General features: G+C 35.4%; 1 protein-coding gene and 1 non-coding gene across 3 annotated transcripts in view; both read left to right on the top strand.

Moving 5' to 3' along the window:
* CCDC148 (coiled-coil domain containing 148) overlaps positions 1-16,827 on the top strand; it is a 312,951-nt gene that overhangs the window by 85,508 nt on the left and 210,616 nt on the right. The window contains exons 2-4 of one of the 2 annotated variants that reach the window (XM_037848947.1): positions 11,704-11,845; positions 12,208-12,270; positions 13,243-13,364. In XM_037848947.1, coding sequence (XP_037704875.1) covers positions 12,243-12,270; positions 13,243-13,364 — 150 coding nt within the window. In that variant the 5' untranslated portion in view covers positions 11,704-11,845; positions 12,208-12,242. The remainder of the gene's footprint in view (positions 1-11,703; positions 11,846-12,207; positions 12,271-13,242; positions 13,365-16,827) is intronic. The other variant, XM_037848948.1, reaches the window with a different exon arrangement.
* Positions 14,627-14,733, top strand: LOC119545008. Its single transcript, XR_005219003.1, has one exon. It is a non-coding gene; the product is annotated as a U6 spliceosomal RNA (small nuclear RNA).

Here is a 16,827-nt window from a genome sequence, read left to right as displayed (position 1 = left end):
AAAGCTGTCCTTCAAATATGAGGGAGAGCTCAAAATATTTTCTGACAAACAGACAGTGAGAGACTTTGTGAACAAGACACCCGCCCTACAGGAAATACTAAAGGGAGCACTACAGGGTGATAGAAGACAGGAGTGCATGGTTTGGAACACAATTTTGGGAGATGGTAGCACAACAATGTAAGTACACTGAACAAAGGTAACTATGAATACGGTTGGGAGAGAAAGATGGGGAGCATGTGAGACACCACAAGAAAGGAGGAAAGATAAAGACTGGGACTGTGTAACTTGGTGAAATATAGAGTATTCAACAATTGTGATAAAATGTACAAATATGTTCTTTTACGAGGGAGAGCAAGCAAATGTCAACCTTGCAAGGTGTTAAAAATGGGGAGGCACTGGGGGAGGGATGCAATCAGCATAAACTAGAGACTGTAACTAATAGAAAAAAAAAATTTGAGGGAGAGTTTAAATTTTTCACAAACAAATGCTGAGAGACTTTGCCAATAAAAGACCTGCCCTACTTCAGATACTAAAGGGAGCCCTACCAACAGAGAAACAAAGAAAGGAGGAAGAGATATAGAGAATTTCAACAGACATACATAGTACCTTACATCCCAAATCACCAGGACACTCATTTTTCTCTAGTGATCACGGATCTTTCTCCCGAAGGGACCATAAGCTGGGACATAAAAGAAGCCTCAATAAATTAAAGTTCTGAAAAATTCTGCGAATGTATTCTATATGTCTTTTATTCTAAAAGGACTCATGAGAAATAAGTGTCAATTTAATATCAGTATGGAGATTTATATTCACATATGTTTATAAGTTCACATTTTGAAGAATTCTTGGTGTTGTGAAGTTCAATTTCTTTTTATCTGATAAAATATGGAAACCATAGTCTTTTCCCAATATGTAGTGAAATAACTTATTGCCCTTGCTTAGTACTTTCTTAAATGTTTTTCTTCTTATTATTAAAAAAAGAAAAAATTAAGTTATGCTCAAGCAAAAAGAAGAAATCAAAATCAACTGTAATCTTACAACCAGAAAATGCCACTGTTAAATATTTTGGTATACAGAATTAGAATTTTTCCTCTTTGTTCATTTTCTTTTATTTACTTTAATAAAGTTTTGCGATATTTTAGAGTGTAAGCTTTACAAATTTCTTTTTTAAAAAAATTTTATTGTGGTAATATATGTTCAAGATAAAATTTACCATGTTAACCAGTGGTATTAATTACATTCACAATGTTGAGCTACTGTCACCACCATCCATTATCAAAACTTTTCAATCGCCCCAAACAGAAACTGTATACCCACTAAGTATTAACTCCCCATTTTCCTTCCCCCTGTTCCTGGTAATTTGTAATCTGCTTTCTGTCTCTATGAATTTGAATATTCCAGTTATTTCAAAAATAACTTAAAAATAAAATCATATAATATCTGTACTTTTTTGGCTGGCTTATTTCACGCAACATGATATCTTCAAGGTTCATCCATATTGTAGCATGTATCAGAATTTATTCTGAGTAATATTCATTTATCTATAGATTTTAAACATACCACTTTTTGTAGCTATATAATATTCCAAGTAGGCATAAATCACATTTTGTTTATCCATTCATCTGTTGATGGACACTTGGGTTACTTCTCCCTCTTAACTACTGTGAATAATGCTGCTGTGAGCATTAGTGTACAAATATCTATCTGTGCGACTGTCTGCTTTCAAGTTTTTTCTGGATGTACCTAGAACTGGGATTTCTGGGTCATATGGTAATTCTGTGTTTACTTTTTTGAGAAACCACCAGACTTTTCCAGTGGCTGCATCATTTTGCATCCCCACCAACAGTGTAGATGGGTGGCTATTTCTCCACATCCTTACCAACACTTATTTTCCATTTTTTAAAGAGCCATTGTCATGGGTATGAAGTAGTATCTCATGGTTTTGATTTAAGGGCTAATGATGTAAATAATTGCATTTACAATAGCAATTGAAAGAATAAAATGTCTAGGAATAAATTTAACCCAAGGATGTAAAGGACTTGTACGTGGGAAACTACAAAGCCTAGCTGAAGGAAATTAAAGATCTAAGAAAATGGAAAGACATCCTGTGTTCATGGATTGGAAAACCTAGTATCTTTAGTTGTCAATACTACCTAAGTGATTTATAGATTCAATGCAATACCAATAAAAATTCTAACAGCTTTCTTTGCTGAAATGGCAAAGCCTACCACTAAATTCATGTGGAAGGGCAAGGCCCCAAAATAGCCAAAATCCATTTTGAAAAAGAAGAACAAGGTTTAAGAACTCACACTCTCATAAGGTTTAAAAACGTATTAAACCAAGCTACATAAATCAAAACAGCAATGTCACAAGGACAGACATGTAGACCAGTAGAACAGAATTGAGAGTTCAGAAATAAATGCACACATCTAAGTCCAACTGATTTTTGAGAAGGGATCCAAGACTCCTCAATGGGAAAAGAGTAGTCTCTCCCACAAATGGTACCAGGGAAACTGGATATCCACATGCAAAAGAGTGGACTCTTAACTCACACCATACATATAAATTAACTTAAAATGTACCACTGACCTAAATATAAGGGCTTAAACTATAAAACTCTTTTAAGAAAGGCATATGCATACAATAGAATATTGAGCAGCTGCAAGAAGGAATGAAGCTGTGAGACATGCAACTAGGTGAATGGCTCTTGAGGACAGCATTTTGAGTGAAGTATGCCAGAAATTAAAAAGACAAACATTATAATGCCTCACTGATACGGACTAACTATAATGTGTAAACTCTGAGAATTGAATCTTAGAGCACAGCTTATCAGGAGAATGCTTATTGTAATGGTCCCTAGATTGGAAGCTCTTACAGCAGTCACATCTATTCCTGAGTTGTAATCTCCAAATTCTGAGATTCTGAGCTCTTTGTATATAATCTGTTCGGTCTCTGGAACTTTGAGTATCTGTGTGACACCTGAAACTCAGAGCTAGAGGTTGGCAGCTATGAATGTATTACTCATACAACAACTGTTTAAAAAGCTGAAAAAGGAGTTCATACTTCAATTAAAGATACAAATGAAGCAGATCTGGTTAGGACGAAGGCAACTCAGTCCAAAGGGTACAGGATGATATTGACTGTGTTTTAAAACTTCGACTTCTGTGTGAGACCAAGGGAAGAGATGTTTATTTGTTGCAGGATCCATATTCTCTGCAGCACACTAAATACTTTAACTTGTACAGTCAGTTTATTCAGACACCATAATTACATGGAACTTTGACTAGGAAGTGAGATCTGGTAGGTTTGTACAGATTAGTGTGGAATCCCACTATATCCCAAAGTAATTTGGACAGAGAATAAAAATATATTGGCAGCACCCCCCCCCCCCCCCAGGGAACTGGAGGAAAATGCAGAAATGTTGGACTTCCTCACCTGGGAATATTCTCGCAAACACTGAGGACTAACAATTTGGTAGGATGAGCCCTCAATCTTGGGGCTTGCCCTTATGAAGCTTGTTGCTGCAAAGAAGAGGCTAGACCTACTTATGCTTGTGCCTAAGAGTCTCCCCCAGAGAACCTCTTTGTTGCTCAGATGTGGCCCCTCTCTCTCTCTCTCTCTCTCTCTCTCTCTCTCTCTCACTAAGCTCATGCCACAGGTGAACTCACTGCCCTCCCCGCTATGTGGGACGTGACTCCCAGGGGTGTAAATTTCCCTGGCAAGGTGGAACATGAGTCCTGGAGATGAGCCTGGACCTGGCATCATGGGATTGAGAAAATCTTCTTGACCAAAAGGTGGAAGAGAAATGAAACAAAATAAAATTTCAGTGGCTAAGAGATTTCAAATGAAGTTGAGAGGTCACTCAGGGTGGGGGGTGGTATTCCTATGCACTATTTAGCTATCCCTTTGTATTTTTTAGGGTGTTGGAATGGCTAGAGGGAAATACCTGAAGCTGTCAAACTGCAACCCAGTAGACTTGTTTCTTGAAGATGATTGTATAACTATGTAGTTTACATGCTGTGAGTGTGTGATTGTGAAAATCTTGTGGTTCACACTTCCTTTATCCAGTATATGGTCAGATGAGTAGAAAAATGGGGACAAAAATTAAATTAAAAATAGGGTGGGATGGGGGGATGGAATGTTTAGGGTGTTCTTTTTTTACTTTTATTTTTATGGTTTTTTGGAGTAAGGAAAAATTTAAAAATTGATTCTGGTGATGAATGCACAACTATATGATGGTATAGTAAATAAATAATTGTACACTGTGGATGATTGTAGGGTATGTGAATATATCTCAATAAAACTGTATTAAAAAAAAGAAAACGTAAGGCAATATGTACAGGACCTTATATTAAGCAATAGATTCTTTGACTTTACACCTACAAATTTATTTTACAGTTTGTTCCTAGATATTTTGTTTTTGTTCATTGGTTGGTTGGTTGGTTGTATTTTGAGTGAGGTCTTTTTCCATTGTGACTGAATTGATTATAAGATATTTATTATGTAACTTGGAACTTTAACTATTTTTATGAGTTCTTATAGTTTACGTTTTGGTTCTGGTAGGTTTCCCAGGACAATAATTTTACCTTATGCAAATTATAGTGCATAATATTCATAATGGAAGTAATATGCACCATTCTGGCTTAGAATTTAAAAGAGAATTTTGGATAAATACTGCTTAAACTGAACTTCGACCATAATATTGGATCTCACACTTAAAATATTATGGGATTTTTTTCACGTGAAAAGTTTATAATTTGACATTTCTTCATATTGGTGATGTTCTTAGAACTGTTGGCCTGGCAGAGTCTCTATCATCTTAGAGAACTTGTCCTCATGGGGGATTGGCTAATCCACATATCCATACATTTAAGCGTTTAGAGTAGACAATCAATCCATTTGTTGTAAGATTTTAAGCCTATGAACAAGTGACTTCCTTGGTGTATTAAAAGAGATTTTCTTTGGAAGGAGAAAAGAATGCAAATTTTAACACTTTTAAAAGACTGCCTCATTATAGAAATAATCACTCCTATCTTTTGTCAGAAGTCCTGATTTTTCTTCAGCACCAGAAAAACTAGTTGAGGGCACATATGTTTTTTAAGGTTTAGATTCTCTATCAAAATCTGTAAAAATTAACTTTATATTGCAATGTATTTTCAACACTCTAGTCACAGTGAAGCGATCATTACATTATATATCAAAATGTCCTTCCTTTACTCTAAGAAATTTCTCATAAAATGTATTTAAAAATATTTTCAGTAATTAAGTGATCTAAAAGGCTTAACATTTTTATAACACTCAAAAGCAATTTCTAAAATGTCATGTAATATGAAAATGGAATAATTTCTAAAACTAAGTGCTCTTAAATTATTTAACATGAAAAATCCTGTTCAAGTAGCAGTTATTCAGACAAAAGCAGTTTAACTACAGGCTTAAGTAGCTACTCTGAATTTCTCACTAGTAAGCATAAAATTGAAATAGCCTGGATGACATGTACTTGTTTGGGAATCAGGAAATGTTTCTTTTAATATAGTTTCATAAGCCCTTCTCTGAAATCTGTTGGGCCAGATGTATTTTGTGTGTGTGTGTGTGTGTCTGTGTTGTGTTTTTTTTTTGTTTTTTTTTAATTGAGATTGTTCACATACCATACAATTATCCAAAGATCCAAAGTATACCATCAGTTGCCCATCATACAGTTGTGCATCCATCACAATTAATTTCTTTTCAATTTTTAGAACATTTTCATTACTCCAGAGAAGAAATAAAGACAAAAAAAAGGAAACTCAAATCCTCCCATACCCCTAACCACCACACACCCCCCATTATTGATTCATAGTATTGGTATAGTACATTTGTTACTGTTGATGAAAGAATGTTAAAATACTACTAACTGTAGTACATAGTTTGCAATAAGTATATTTTTTTCCTATATGCCTCTCTATTATTAACTTCTAGTTATAGTGTCATACATTTGTTCTAGTTCATGAGAGAGATTTCTAATATTTTCACAGTTAATCACAGACATTGTCCACCACAAGATTCACTGTTTTATACATTCCCATCTTTTAACCTCCACCATTCCTTCTGGTGACATACGTGACCCTGAACTTACCCTTTCCACCACATTCACGTACCACTCAGCACTGTTAGTTATTCTCACAGTGTACTACCATCACTTCTGTCCATTTCCAAAAGTTTAAGTTCACCCTAGTTGAACATTCTGCTCATAATAAACAACCGCTCCCTTCTTTAGTCTCATTCTGTATCCTGGTAACTTATATTTCATGTCTATGAGTTTACATATTATAATTAGTTCATATCAGTGAGACCCTGCAATATTTGTCCTTATGTGTCTGTCTTATTTCACTCAGTATAGTGCCCTCAAGGTTTCCTCATCAACCCATTTTTTACAACAGTTTTGTTCACACACCATACATTCTGTCCTAAGTAAACAATCAATGGCTCCCTGTATAGCCACGTATTTATGTATTCACCACCATCACCACTATCTATATAAGGACATTTCCATTTCTTCCACAAAGAAGAAGGAAGAATCAAAGAAGGGAGAGAGACAAAAGAGAAAGAAAAAAGAAAGAGAGAAAAAAAACAACATAACAGCTAAGAAGCACCCAAAGGAAAGATAGCAATAAACTAAAGTAGAATAAAGAGTCAGACAACATCACCAATGCCAAGAGTCCCATACCTTCCCCCATGTCCCACCCCCTGCCTATATGCATTTAGCTTTGGTATATTGCCTTTGTTATATTAAAGGAAGCATAATACAATGTTTCTGTTAAAGTCTCTAGTTTGCATTGATTGTATTCCCCCCCATCCCACCCTATTTTTAACACCTTACATTGTTGACATTCATTTGTTCTACCTCATATAAAAACATATTTGTACCTTTTATCACAATCATTGAGCACCCTGGGTTTCACTGAGTTATAAAGTCCTAGTCTCTATCTTTCCTCTTTCCTTCTGGTGTCCCACATGTTCCTAACCTTCCTCCTTCAACCATTCTCACAGTCATCTTTGTTCAGTGTACCTACTTTGCTGTGCTACCATCACCCAAAATTGAGTTCCAAACCTCTCACTCCTGTCTTTTCCTTTTGGTCTGTAGTGCTCCCTTTAGCGTTTCCTGTAGAGCCACTATCTTGTCATAAACTCTATCATTGACTGTTTGTCAGAGAATATGTTAAGGTCTCCCTCGTATTTGAAGAACAGTTTTGCTGGATATAGGATTCTTGGTTGGCGGTTTTTTTCTTTCAGTATCTTAAATATGTCACCCCACTTCTCTTACCTCCATGGTTTCTATTGAGAAATCCACACATAGTCTTATCAAGTTTCCTTTGTATGTGATGGATCGCTTTTCTCTTGTTGCTTTCAGGATTCTCTCTTTATCTTTGATGTTTGATAATCTGATTATTAAGGGTCTTGGCATAGGCCTATTCAGATCTATTCTATTTGGGGTACACTGCACCTCTTGGATCTATAATTTTATGTCTTTCATAAGAGATGGGAAATTTTTATTGATTATTTCCTCTGTTATTGCTTCTGCCCCTTTTCCCTTCTCTTCTCCTTCTGGGACACCAATGACATGTACATTCCTGCATCACTGAGTTCCTGGAGATGTTGCTCATATTTTTCCATTCTTTTCCCTATCTGTTCTTTTGTGTGTAGGCTTTCAGGTGTCTTGTTCTCCAGTTCCTGGGTGTTTTCTTCTGCCTCTTGAGATATGCTGTTGTATGTCTCCATTGTGTCTTTCATCTCTTGTGTTGTGCCTTTCATTTCCATAGATTCTGCCAGTTGTTTTTTCTAACTTTCTATTTCTACCTTATGTATACCTAGTGTTTTCATTATATGCTTCATCTCTTTTGCCATATCTTCCCTAAACTTTTTAAAATGATTTGACATTAGTTGTTTAAATTCCTGTATCTCAGTTGAAGTGTAAGTTTGTTTCTTTGACTGGGCCATAACTTTGTTTTTCTTATTGTAGGTTGTAGTTCTCTGTTGTCTAGGCATCTCATTTCTTTGGTTATCCCAGTCAGGTTTTCCCAGACCAAAACAGGCTCAGGTCTAGAAGGAGGCAATAGTATCCGATTTCCCTGAGGGTATCTCAGATTGATACAACTTGTGAGGCCTCAAGTCACTGTGCTTTTCTGCCCAGCAGGTGGCGTCTGTCAGCCTGTAGCTCCAGACTGCTGTAAGAGAGTGTGGCCTGTGGCTGTTTTCCCTCAGGCTCTGGGGTCTTGTTCTGAATGGGAGGTGGGTAGTAGAGCTTGGCACGAATTCTTTCCTTTTAGGGAAGATACACCCCTAGGGAGAGGTCATTAGCATTTGAATAGTCTCTCTGATTGTGCTGTCTCCACCCTTGTCTGGGTCAGAGTGCTGGGAACTGAAAATGGCTGAGGGTTTCTCCACTGGGCCAAAAAAAGGGACAGAAAGCCCCCTTCAGGGCCAGTTCCTAGCCACTCTCACTTTTACCCATCAGCCAGAGACAGCACCCGGTCCCCTGGGCTCCCCCACCCTCCCAGAGAGGTCCTCCAGCTCTGCAAAGGCCATTGTCACCAAAAGCCTCTGTCTGCTTGTTGCAGATTCATAGCTTGTATTGAGGAGTCCATGCTTGTTAATTAAAACCCCAGTTGGAGCTCAGCTGAGCTATATTTGCTTGCTCAGAGAGTGCTGCTCTGTATCACAGCAAGGCTTTGCAGTTTGGGCTGTGGGGGGAAGGGGCTCTCAGCTCAGGTCTGCAGTTTTTACTTACATATTTTATGCTGTGATCTTGGGCATTCCTCCCAATTCAGGTTGGTGTATGATGAGTGGAGAAAGATTGTGTCCCCCACAGTTATTCCAGTTATTTACTAGTTGTTCCTGGTTGTTTATTAGTTGTTCCAGGGGGACTAACTAGCTTCCACTCCTCTCTATGCCTCCATGTTCCAGAACTTCCAGATGTATTTTTAAGATTTTAGATTTTCTGACATGTGATATAGTACATATGTCCTATAGTATTTAAAACCCCAATGGTGTTTGGGACAGCACTTCATAATTAATCACATTAATATTTTTGCACAAATGTATGAATGTTCACATTATATGTGATAAACTTCAGTTTGGTTCAGGTTTGCTACCAAATGATGACTGCTTAGGTCAGGTTTGGCCATCTTATTGATTATGAAATAAACCTTTGTTTTATAGAGATTCTTGTAATATAAATGTGAGATTTTAGACCTGAAGTTCTTTTGCTAAGATTAGCTGTGTGATCTTGGTCATTTTTCTGTGCTGCATTTGTCTCAAATGCTACAATGAGAAGTTTAGACTAAATAAATTATTTGTGAACTTTTCAGATTCTAAATCTGGATGTCTAATTCTTTGATGTAAGAAACACTATAATTAAGTCAGTTTTATAATACTTCAGTTCAATAACTCTTTCATCCAGAGGTCCTCAACATCCTTGAAATTTGAGTAGTAATTATTCATGATTTTTGTTTAAAGATTGAAGTACATAGGTCAAGAAGTGTTTCTAGTTGGTTATCTGTGGAGTTGGAACCAAACTAAGTTTCAGATTCATAAAGACAGCGTATTTTCTGTTAGCAACTTTAATTTCCAGAATGTATTCTAGTGTAAATTTCTTATGGTTGTAATTAATATTTGAGCCATGTAGAAATGATGAGAAACATTGTGTGGCTGCATGGTTTTCCTCTATAAACCAGGAGGAGGAACAATTAAATAGGGTTATCACAAGATAGATGAAAAAGAATCTGCAAAATCCCATTTTGTTTCCTCACCTCAATCTTTGAATCTCTATGCCAAGAAAATTGAGTCCTAAATCTAATGAGACTGAGCTTTCTATTGAGTATGAACTAAAGCTAATTAACTGAAGGACTAGTGAGGTCTCCTACCAGATGGAGATGGCAAATTTGGACAGTTAAGCTATGGGTGAGAGAATTAAATGGAAACCAGAGAAGCAATGTTGTGGGCCAGAGATCACAAACCAGCTGCTGAATGTAACTTAGACTTGTTTCAGAGACTTGCTTTATTTGTCTGGTGCCTGTGTTAAAAAAGAAAATAAAAGTATTTGCTTATCTTTGGGCATGGAATGCTCTTCAGTTTTCCATGTTTTTTGTCATTCCCTATGGTTTTGCACCTTGCCACTTCTCTCACTTAACTTACCTGATGGTCCCTGAGGGCGCCAATGTCTGTAGGCTATGCTGTTAAAGGAAGTAAAAGAGAAATGGAAAGTTTATGGTAGGCATAGGGATGTTACAGTAAGGACTTAGGAATTACCATTGCAGTTCTTTTGAGGGGCTAGAAGATATCTAGATACCACCAGCTACCTTTTATTCATTTCCCCCATCTAGAATTTATTGAACACCTACTATGCTATGCTAGGCACTGGGGATACAGTTGGAAACAAGACAGACATAGTCCTACATGTCTAGTGGGAGAGCAAACATCAAATCAGAAACATGCAAATGAAAAGACTAATACAAATTATCAGAGAAAAAAAAAAAAAAAGAATAGGATGAGAGCTAATAAGAAGAATCCTACTTTGTTTAGATGGAGGGATCTGGTTATTTCCCTCTGAGGAGGTGACACATAGACTGAGCTGAAACATGGGTAGGAATCAACAAAAAGGAAGGAAGCATTTTCCAGGGAGAGGTAACTGCAGGTGGGAAGGACTTGAGGAAGAATGAATTTGGTGAATTTGTGAAATGGAAAGGCGAATGTCGTTGGAATGTGTGAATGAGATGAGGTTGGAGAGGAATACAGGTGTGGTCATGCTGGGCCTTATGGGCCATTTGAAGGTGTTTGAATGCTATTTTAGAGGGTAATTGGAAACCACTGAAGGGTTTCAAGCAAGGTCAGATTAAAGTTTTTGAAAGATTTCTTTGGCTGCTGTATGGAGAATGGACTGTATGGATACAAAGTGGAAATGGACTATTAGGAGCTGTTGCTGACATCAAGGCAAGGAGGTGATGGTGACTCTACTCCTATTATGGCAGTGGAAGTGAACAAGATGGATATGCACTTAGGAAGAAGAATCAGTAGGTTTGGGTAAAGGATAGGATGTTGGTGTGAGTAGAAATCAGCCTATAGAGAGAGTTGCCAAAATTATTAAAAGCTTGAAACAAGACCTTCCTGACTAGAGACCCTGTAAAAATTGCATGCTGGAGTTTATCTCTATATTCCTAAAGGTGGTGGGCAGTTACCAGGATTCTTGGTAATTGGCAGAGTTTTCAAAAGTCATGGGCATTTGCTACTTTCTCTTCCACTTAAAAAAGTTTAGGGAACCAAATAAAAGAAGAAACAAAACAAAAAAGAACTTCGGTGATTGCAAAGACCAATAGGCATGTTCCCTCAGTAGTTCACTTTGTGGATATGGAACAAAAATTTATAAACAAATGAGTACTGTTACTTAAAGAACTACTTGATCTAGTCTGTTTGCTCTGGAGGTTGTGTGTTCCTAAAAGATATCAGTCCAATTTAGTAATATTACGGATTAGGTTCTTGGAAAGCAGGCCCTGGGACAATGTTTTATCAGGGATCCACCCCTGTGAAAGGAAGTGGGAGGAAGCAGGATTGGGCAGATGAAGAAATCAACTTCCATACAGTGCCAACAAAGTCTCAGCCATCCTATAGCTCTGGAGCAAATATTGCCAATTGTCCCAATTGGGCCTAATGTGCTGGACCTTTATGTTCCAGCCTTGCACAGTCACTGGATGTGTGCTGCTTCAGGCGGAGGCTACTCTCTGAGTCTGAATCTGAGGAGCTGAGAGCTGGAGGTTGTCTGTAGACTGCACTCCCTGCAGCTGGGCAGCCTGTTCTGTATTGCTTAATAGAAATGGTGAGTAATTTGGCCAGTTGCTTTACACTTTAATTTATGTAGTATCTTTCCTCCCAAGAATGCAAGATAAAACATATACAGCTTTCTAATCACAAAATATTTATCAGTCACTGAAACAATCCAAAAGGGGGGGATTAAGAAGGAAGAGATTGAAAGGATAGATCAAGAACAGGAAAAAGCACAGAGCTAAAAATAATGGGGGTCGGGGACGGTTTTTTAGGAGCTAGGAACAGCAAATTTTAATAAAATGCAGAGTTATGGCACCTACCCCTAGGCTTTAAAAGCACTTCATTTTACCCATATTTAAAAATATTTTTAAAATAACATTGTGAAATTTTAGCTGTCTTTTGTTTTCTTCACAGATGTAGAAAACATGAATAAACGTGACTGACCATTCATGATGATTCAGAGAAACGCTAGCTCAGGTACTATTTCTACTTCCAACTCTGTTTTATGATTTACAGTGGATTATGCATTTTTGAAATTATATAAAATTGGAACATTTTCCCCAAATTTTAATACTGGGAAAGCTCATTTTCTGGTCATATTGAAGGATTTGCCAGTTTCCTTACATAGGGTATTTTTTATTCTTGAACAGTGGTCAGGCTTTCCTTCACTGTGCTTGTTCTTTAATCATTTGTGAGCCTTCTTTTAGTTATGCGATCCATGATTTACTTAATGTTTCTTAATTTACGTGGCACAGAATAAGTATTATATAATTGACAAAAAAGTACATTTTTTGTGCATTACTCAGTTTATTACACTTTATGCTATAAGAACTTAGAGTATCGTATACTCATGTTTTACCTTATCAAAATGATTAATAACATAATAAAATAGGACATTATATGTGTTTGGATAGAGAATACCCAAGCATTTCACATCATTTTTATCTTATTTGATCTATTAAATTTTTAAATTTGTTTCAAAACTTTTTTCAAATTTAATTGAAATTATTTTGATTTTTCTAAGTTAGCAATGCATCTATGATGCTAAAAAAATCCATTTACTTCATTTGATTCCTAATAATCTGATAATTAAATATTCATAGTTGATGCCTAACACATTTTAAATTAAAAGAATGGTTTTAACGGCATGCATACTTTATATCTTGACATTACAATTTTCTTTAATGCTCAAAATACTAATTTAAATAGAAGTATTCCTCTAGGCCCTTTTAGAAGTAATTTTATGTAAGAAGTAATGTAGTGTTAATGTCATATTTTAGGAGTTTCTAGAGATAGAGGTTTAAATATATTATGAATGTTGTAATATATTATTTCTTATATTTTCTTAAAACTATTTATAAATAAACCTGTTGTTAGCATGTTGCCACAACTATATTTGATAATTACATATTATTCCTTTGTCATTTTTCTGTCTTTGATGAAAAATAGATAGTCTGGTATTCCATATGAAAAATGGAATGAGAAGTACCAAGTATAAACCAATAGATTATCAACAATTACATGCATTGACTGAAGCAAAAAAATTAGCATCTGCCTCTACACAGCTAAAGGTAAGAGGTTGTGGATACTTTTTCTACTTTGAGAAAATTGAATTGCTGGGAAGTATAATATTTATACTGCAAATATAAAAATAAATAGCATTCTAAATAGTTTTTGGAATCTTCCAACTATTAATAATAGCAAACAGTAGCTAATGTTTATTGAATGCTGTCAGTCACTGAGCTGTTTACATGGATCACTCACTTGATGTATACAGCAACCCCGTGAGATCTGAATTCAACTTTATTTTTGGAAAGATACACATTTCCTTGACTTTCAACAATTTCAAACTTAATCTGAAAACTAAAAATTGTTAGTAAGAGCCAGCCATGTATTATAACCTTATCTAAGGCTCTTTCTCTAACACCATACAAATATGTCTTCAATATCAACCTTTTCTAGAATATCCTTTTTTTTGCCCACGCATATGTCCAAATTCAAGAGATGGTGAACCAGGATTACATGTGAAAGGGTTTTATGTGCAAGTGATTGTGTACAGAATTTTAGGATCATGATCCTAATGTTACATAGCTAACACATTCTCTCTTAACATTTATATTAATTGTCAGTTTATTTGCTGATTATTTTACTATTTAAAATAGCCCCTTCTTTTGAACATGAAATTAACAGCTTTAGCAATCATCATTAATTATTATAGCACTTCACTCCTGCAATATTAAATAAACACATACTTAAACTGAATGGTAGAATTTTAACATTTAAAACACATAAGAAGATTTTTGCTTCAAGTTATTTCTAGAATACTTAGCTATATTGGAAAAGAAATTAGCAAGTCACCATTAATTAACAAGTAATTAGTAATAAATTCAAAAGACTTGCCTTACCTATATTACTGATATGTTATACTGATTAGATGTGGTGGTAGCCTATGAAATCATGTTGCCATTAATCATGCACAAGTTATGGGATGCCAGATATGACACTTAAGGGGAAATTCAGTGATCTAGTCTGTCTGAGATTGAACCTAAAGTCAAATAGTAAATTTGGACTGAAACTGAGACCAAATTTTGGTACACCATTTTGTGTTATAAATATGCTGCCACAATAAATTTTTCTTTAAATTTTTGGTACATTATATATAACTGTTATTTACTAATTTATTAAATATAAAATATGTTTTATAATTATTTTTATTTGAATTTCTTTGATTAGCAAGAATCAATATTTTTCCTTGTCCAACTCAAGTATTCATCTAATATTTTTAACTTTATATTATGGAAAATTGTAAACATATGCAAAAGTTGAGTGACTGGTGCTCACTCTGTCAGCACATATACTACAATTGGACCAGTAGAGAGAAGATTAGTATAGCCCCCGAGCATGGTTGACTCACAACTTTGTGAAGCATTCCATATTTTGATAAAAAAGCATGATCCAACTATATGCTGTCTGTAAAAGACTCACCTTAAATTCAGCAAGTAGTTGAAGGTGAAATGATGAAAAAAAATATATACCAGGCAAGTTGGAGTGGCTATACTAATATCGGATAAAGTAGACTTTAAGTAAAAAAAAAATTAAAAAAAAACAGTTTTAAGGGACAAAGATAGTCATTATGTACTGATAAAGGAGACAATTCAACAAGAAGTCATAACAATTATAAATATATATGCACCTAATAGCAGAGCCCCCAAATATATGAAGCAAATACTGACACATTTGAAGGGAAAAATTGATGGTTCCACATTAATAGTAGGAGACTTTAACACACCACTCTCAATAACGGATAGAAAAATCTAGTCAGAAGATCAGTAAGGAAATACAGGACTTGAATGATACCCTAAACCAGCCTAGACCTAACAGACATATGTAGAACACTGCACTCAACAAAAACAGAATACAGATTCTTCTCGAGTGCATCATTCATTCTCCAAGATAGACAGAACAAGTTCAAGTCACAATACATTCAAAAATATTTAAATCATACCGTGTATATTATTAAACCACAATGGAATGAGGCTAGAAATCAATAATAGAGGGAGAGATGAAAAAGCCACAAAAATGTGGAAATTAAACATACTCTTAAACAACCAATAGGTTAACGAGGAAATCAGAAGTGAAATTAGAAAATATCTTGAGGTGACTGAAAATGAAAATACAACATACCAAAACATATGGGATGCAGCGAAGAGAGTGCTGAGAGGGAAGTTTATAGCTGTAAATGCTTACATTAAAAAAGAAGAAAGACTTCAAACTATAGACCTAACCTCAAAACTGGAAGAACTAGGAAAAGAATACCAAACTTAAGCCAAGTGAGCAGAAGGAAGAAAATTACAAAGATAGAGAAGAGACAAATGAAATTTAAAAAAACCCAATAGAATCAACAAATCCAAAAATTATTTCTTTGAAAATATCAATAAAATTGACAAATCTTTAGCTAGACTGGCAAAGAAAAAAAGAGAGGATACAAGTAATGCAAATCATAAATGAAAAGGGGGGACATTTCTACCAATTGTGCTGAAATAAAAAGGACTATAAGAGGATACTATGAAAAACTCTATGCCAATAAATTAGCTAACCTAGATGAAATGGACAAATTCTTGGAAACACACAAACTACTTACAAAAATCAAGAAGAATAGATCTCAACAACCAATTACTAGTAAAGAGATCGTGTCATTAATCAAAAGCCTCCCCAAAAAGAAAAGCCCAGGACCAGATGGCTTCAAAGGGAGATTCTACCAAACATTCTAAGAAGACTCAACTCCAATTCTACTAAACTTCCAAAATATTGAAGAGGAGGGAATACTCCCTAATTCATTCTACAAGGCCAATATCATCCTCATACCAAAACCAGATATAGATATCATAAGAAAAGAAAACTACACACCAATATCTCTTAAGAATATAGATGCAAAATCCTCCAAAAAATACTAGCAAACCAAATCCAACTGCTTATTTAAACAATAATACATTCACATCAAGTGGAATTTATCCCTGGGTGCAAGATTTGTTCAACCTAAGAAAACACGTAATTCTGTCAATTGGTGCAGAAAAGGCATTTGTCAAAATCCAGCATCCCTTCCTGATAAAAATACTTAATGTTTAGGAATAGAAGGAAACTTTCTCTACATGATAAAGGGCATCTATGAAAAGCCCACAGCTAACATCCTACTTAATGGTGAAAGGCAACACTTTCCCTTTAAGATCAGGAACAAGACAAGGATGCCCATTGTCATCACTGTTATTCAACATTGTAGTGGAAGTTCTTGCAAGAGCATTTAGGCAAGAAAAAGAAATAAAAGGTATACAAATTGGAATGGAAGAAGTAAAACTTTCCCTATTTGCAGATGATATGATTCTATATACAGAAAATCCTGATAAATCCACAACAAAGATCCTAGAGCTAATGAATAAATTCATCAAAATGGTGGTTACAAGATCAACAACCAAAAATGAGTAGTGATTCCATACACAAGCAATGAACAGTTGGAAGTAGAAATAAAGAAAAATATTC

Source organism: Choloepus didactylus, chromosome 9, assembly GCF_015220235.1.
Source record: "Choloepus didactylus isolate mChoDid1 chromosome 9, mChoDid1.pri, whole genome shotgun sequence".
In the NCBI taxonomy this organism is placed as follows: domain Eukaryota; kingdom Metazoa; phylum Chordata; class Mammalia; order Pilosa; family Megalonychidae; genus Choloepus; species Choloepus didactylus.
Note: the sequence above shows the minus strand (reverse complement) of the source record. Positions and strands in the feature narration are given on the sequence as shown.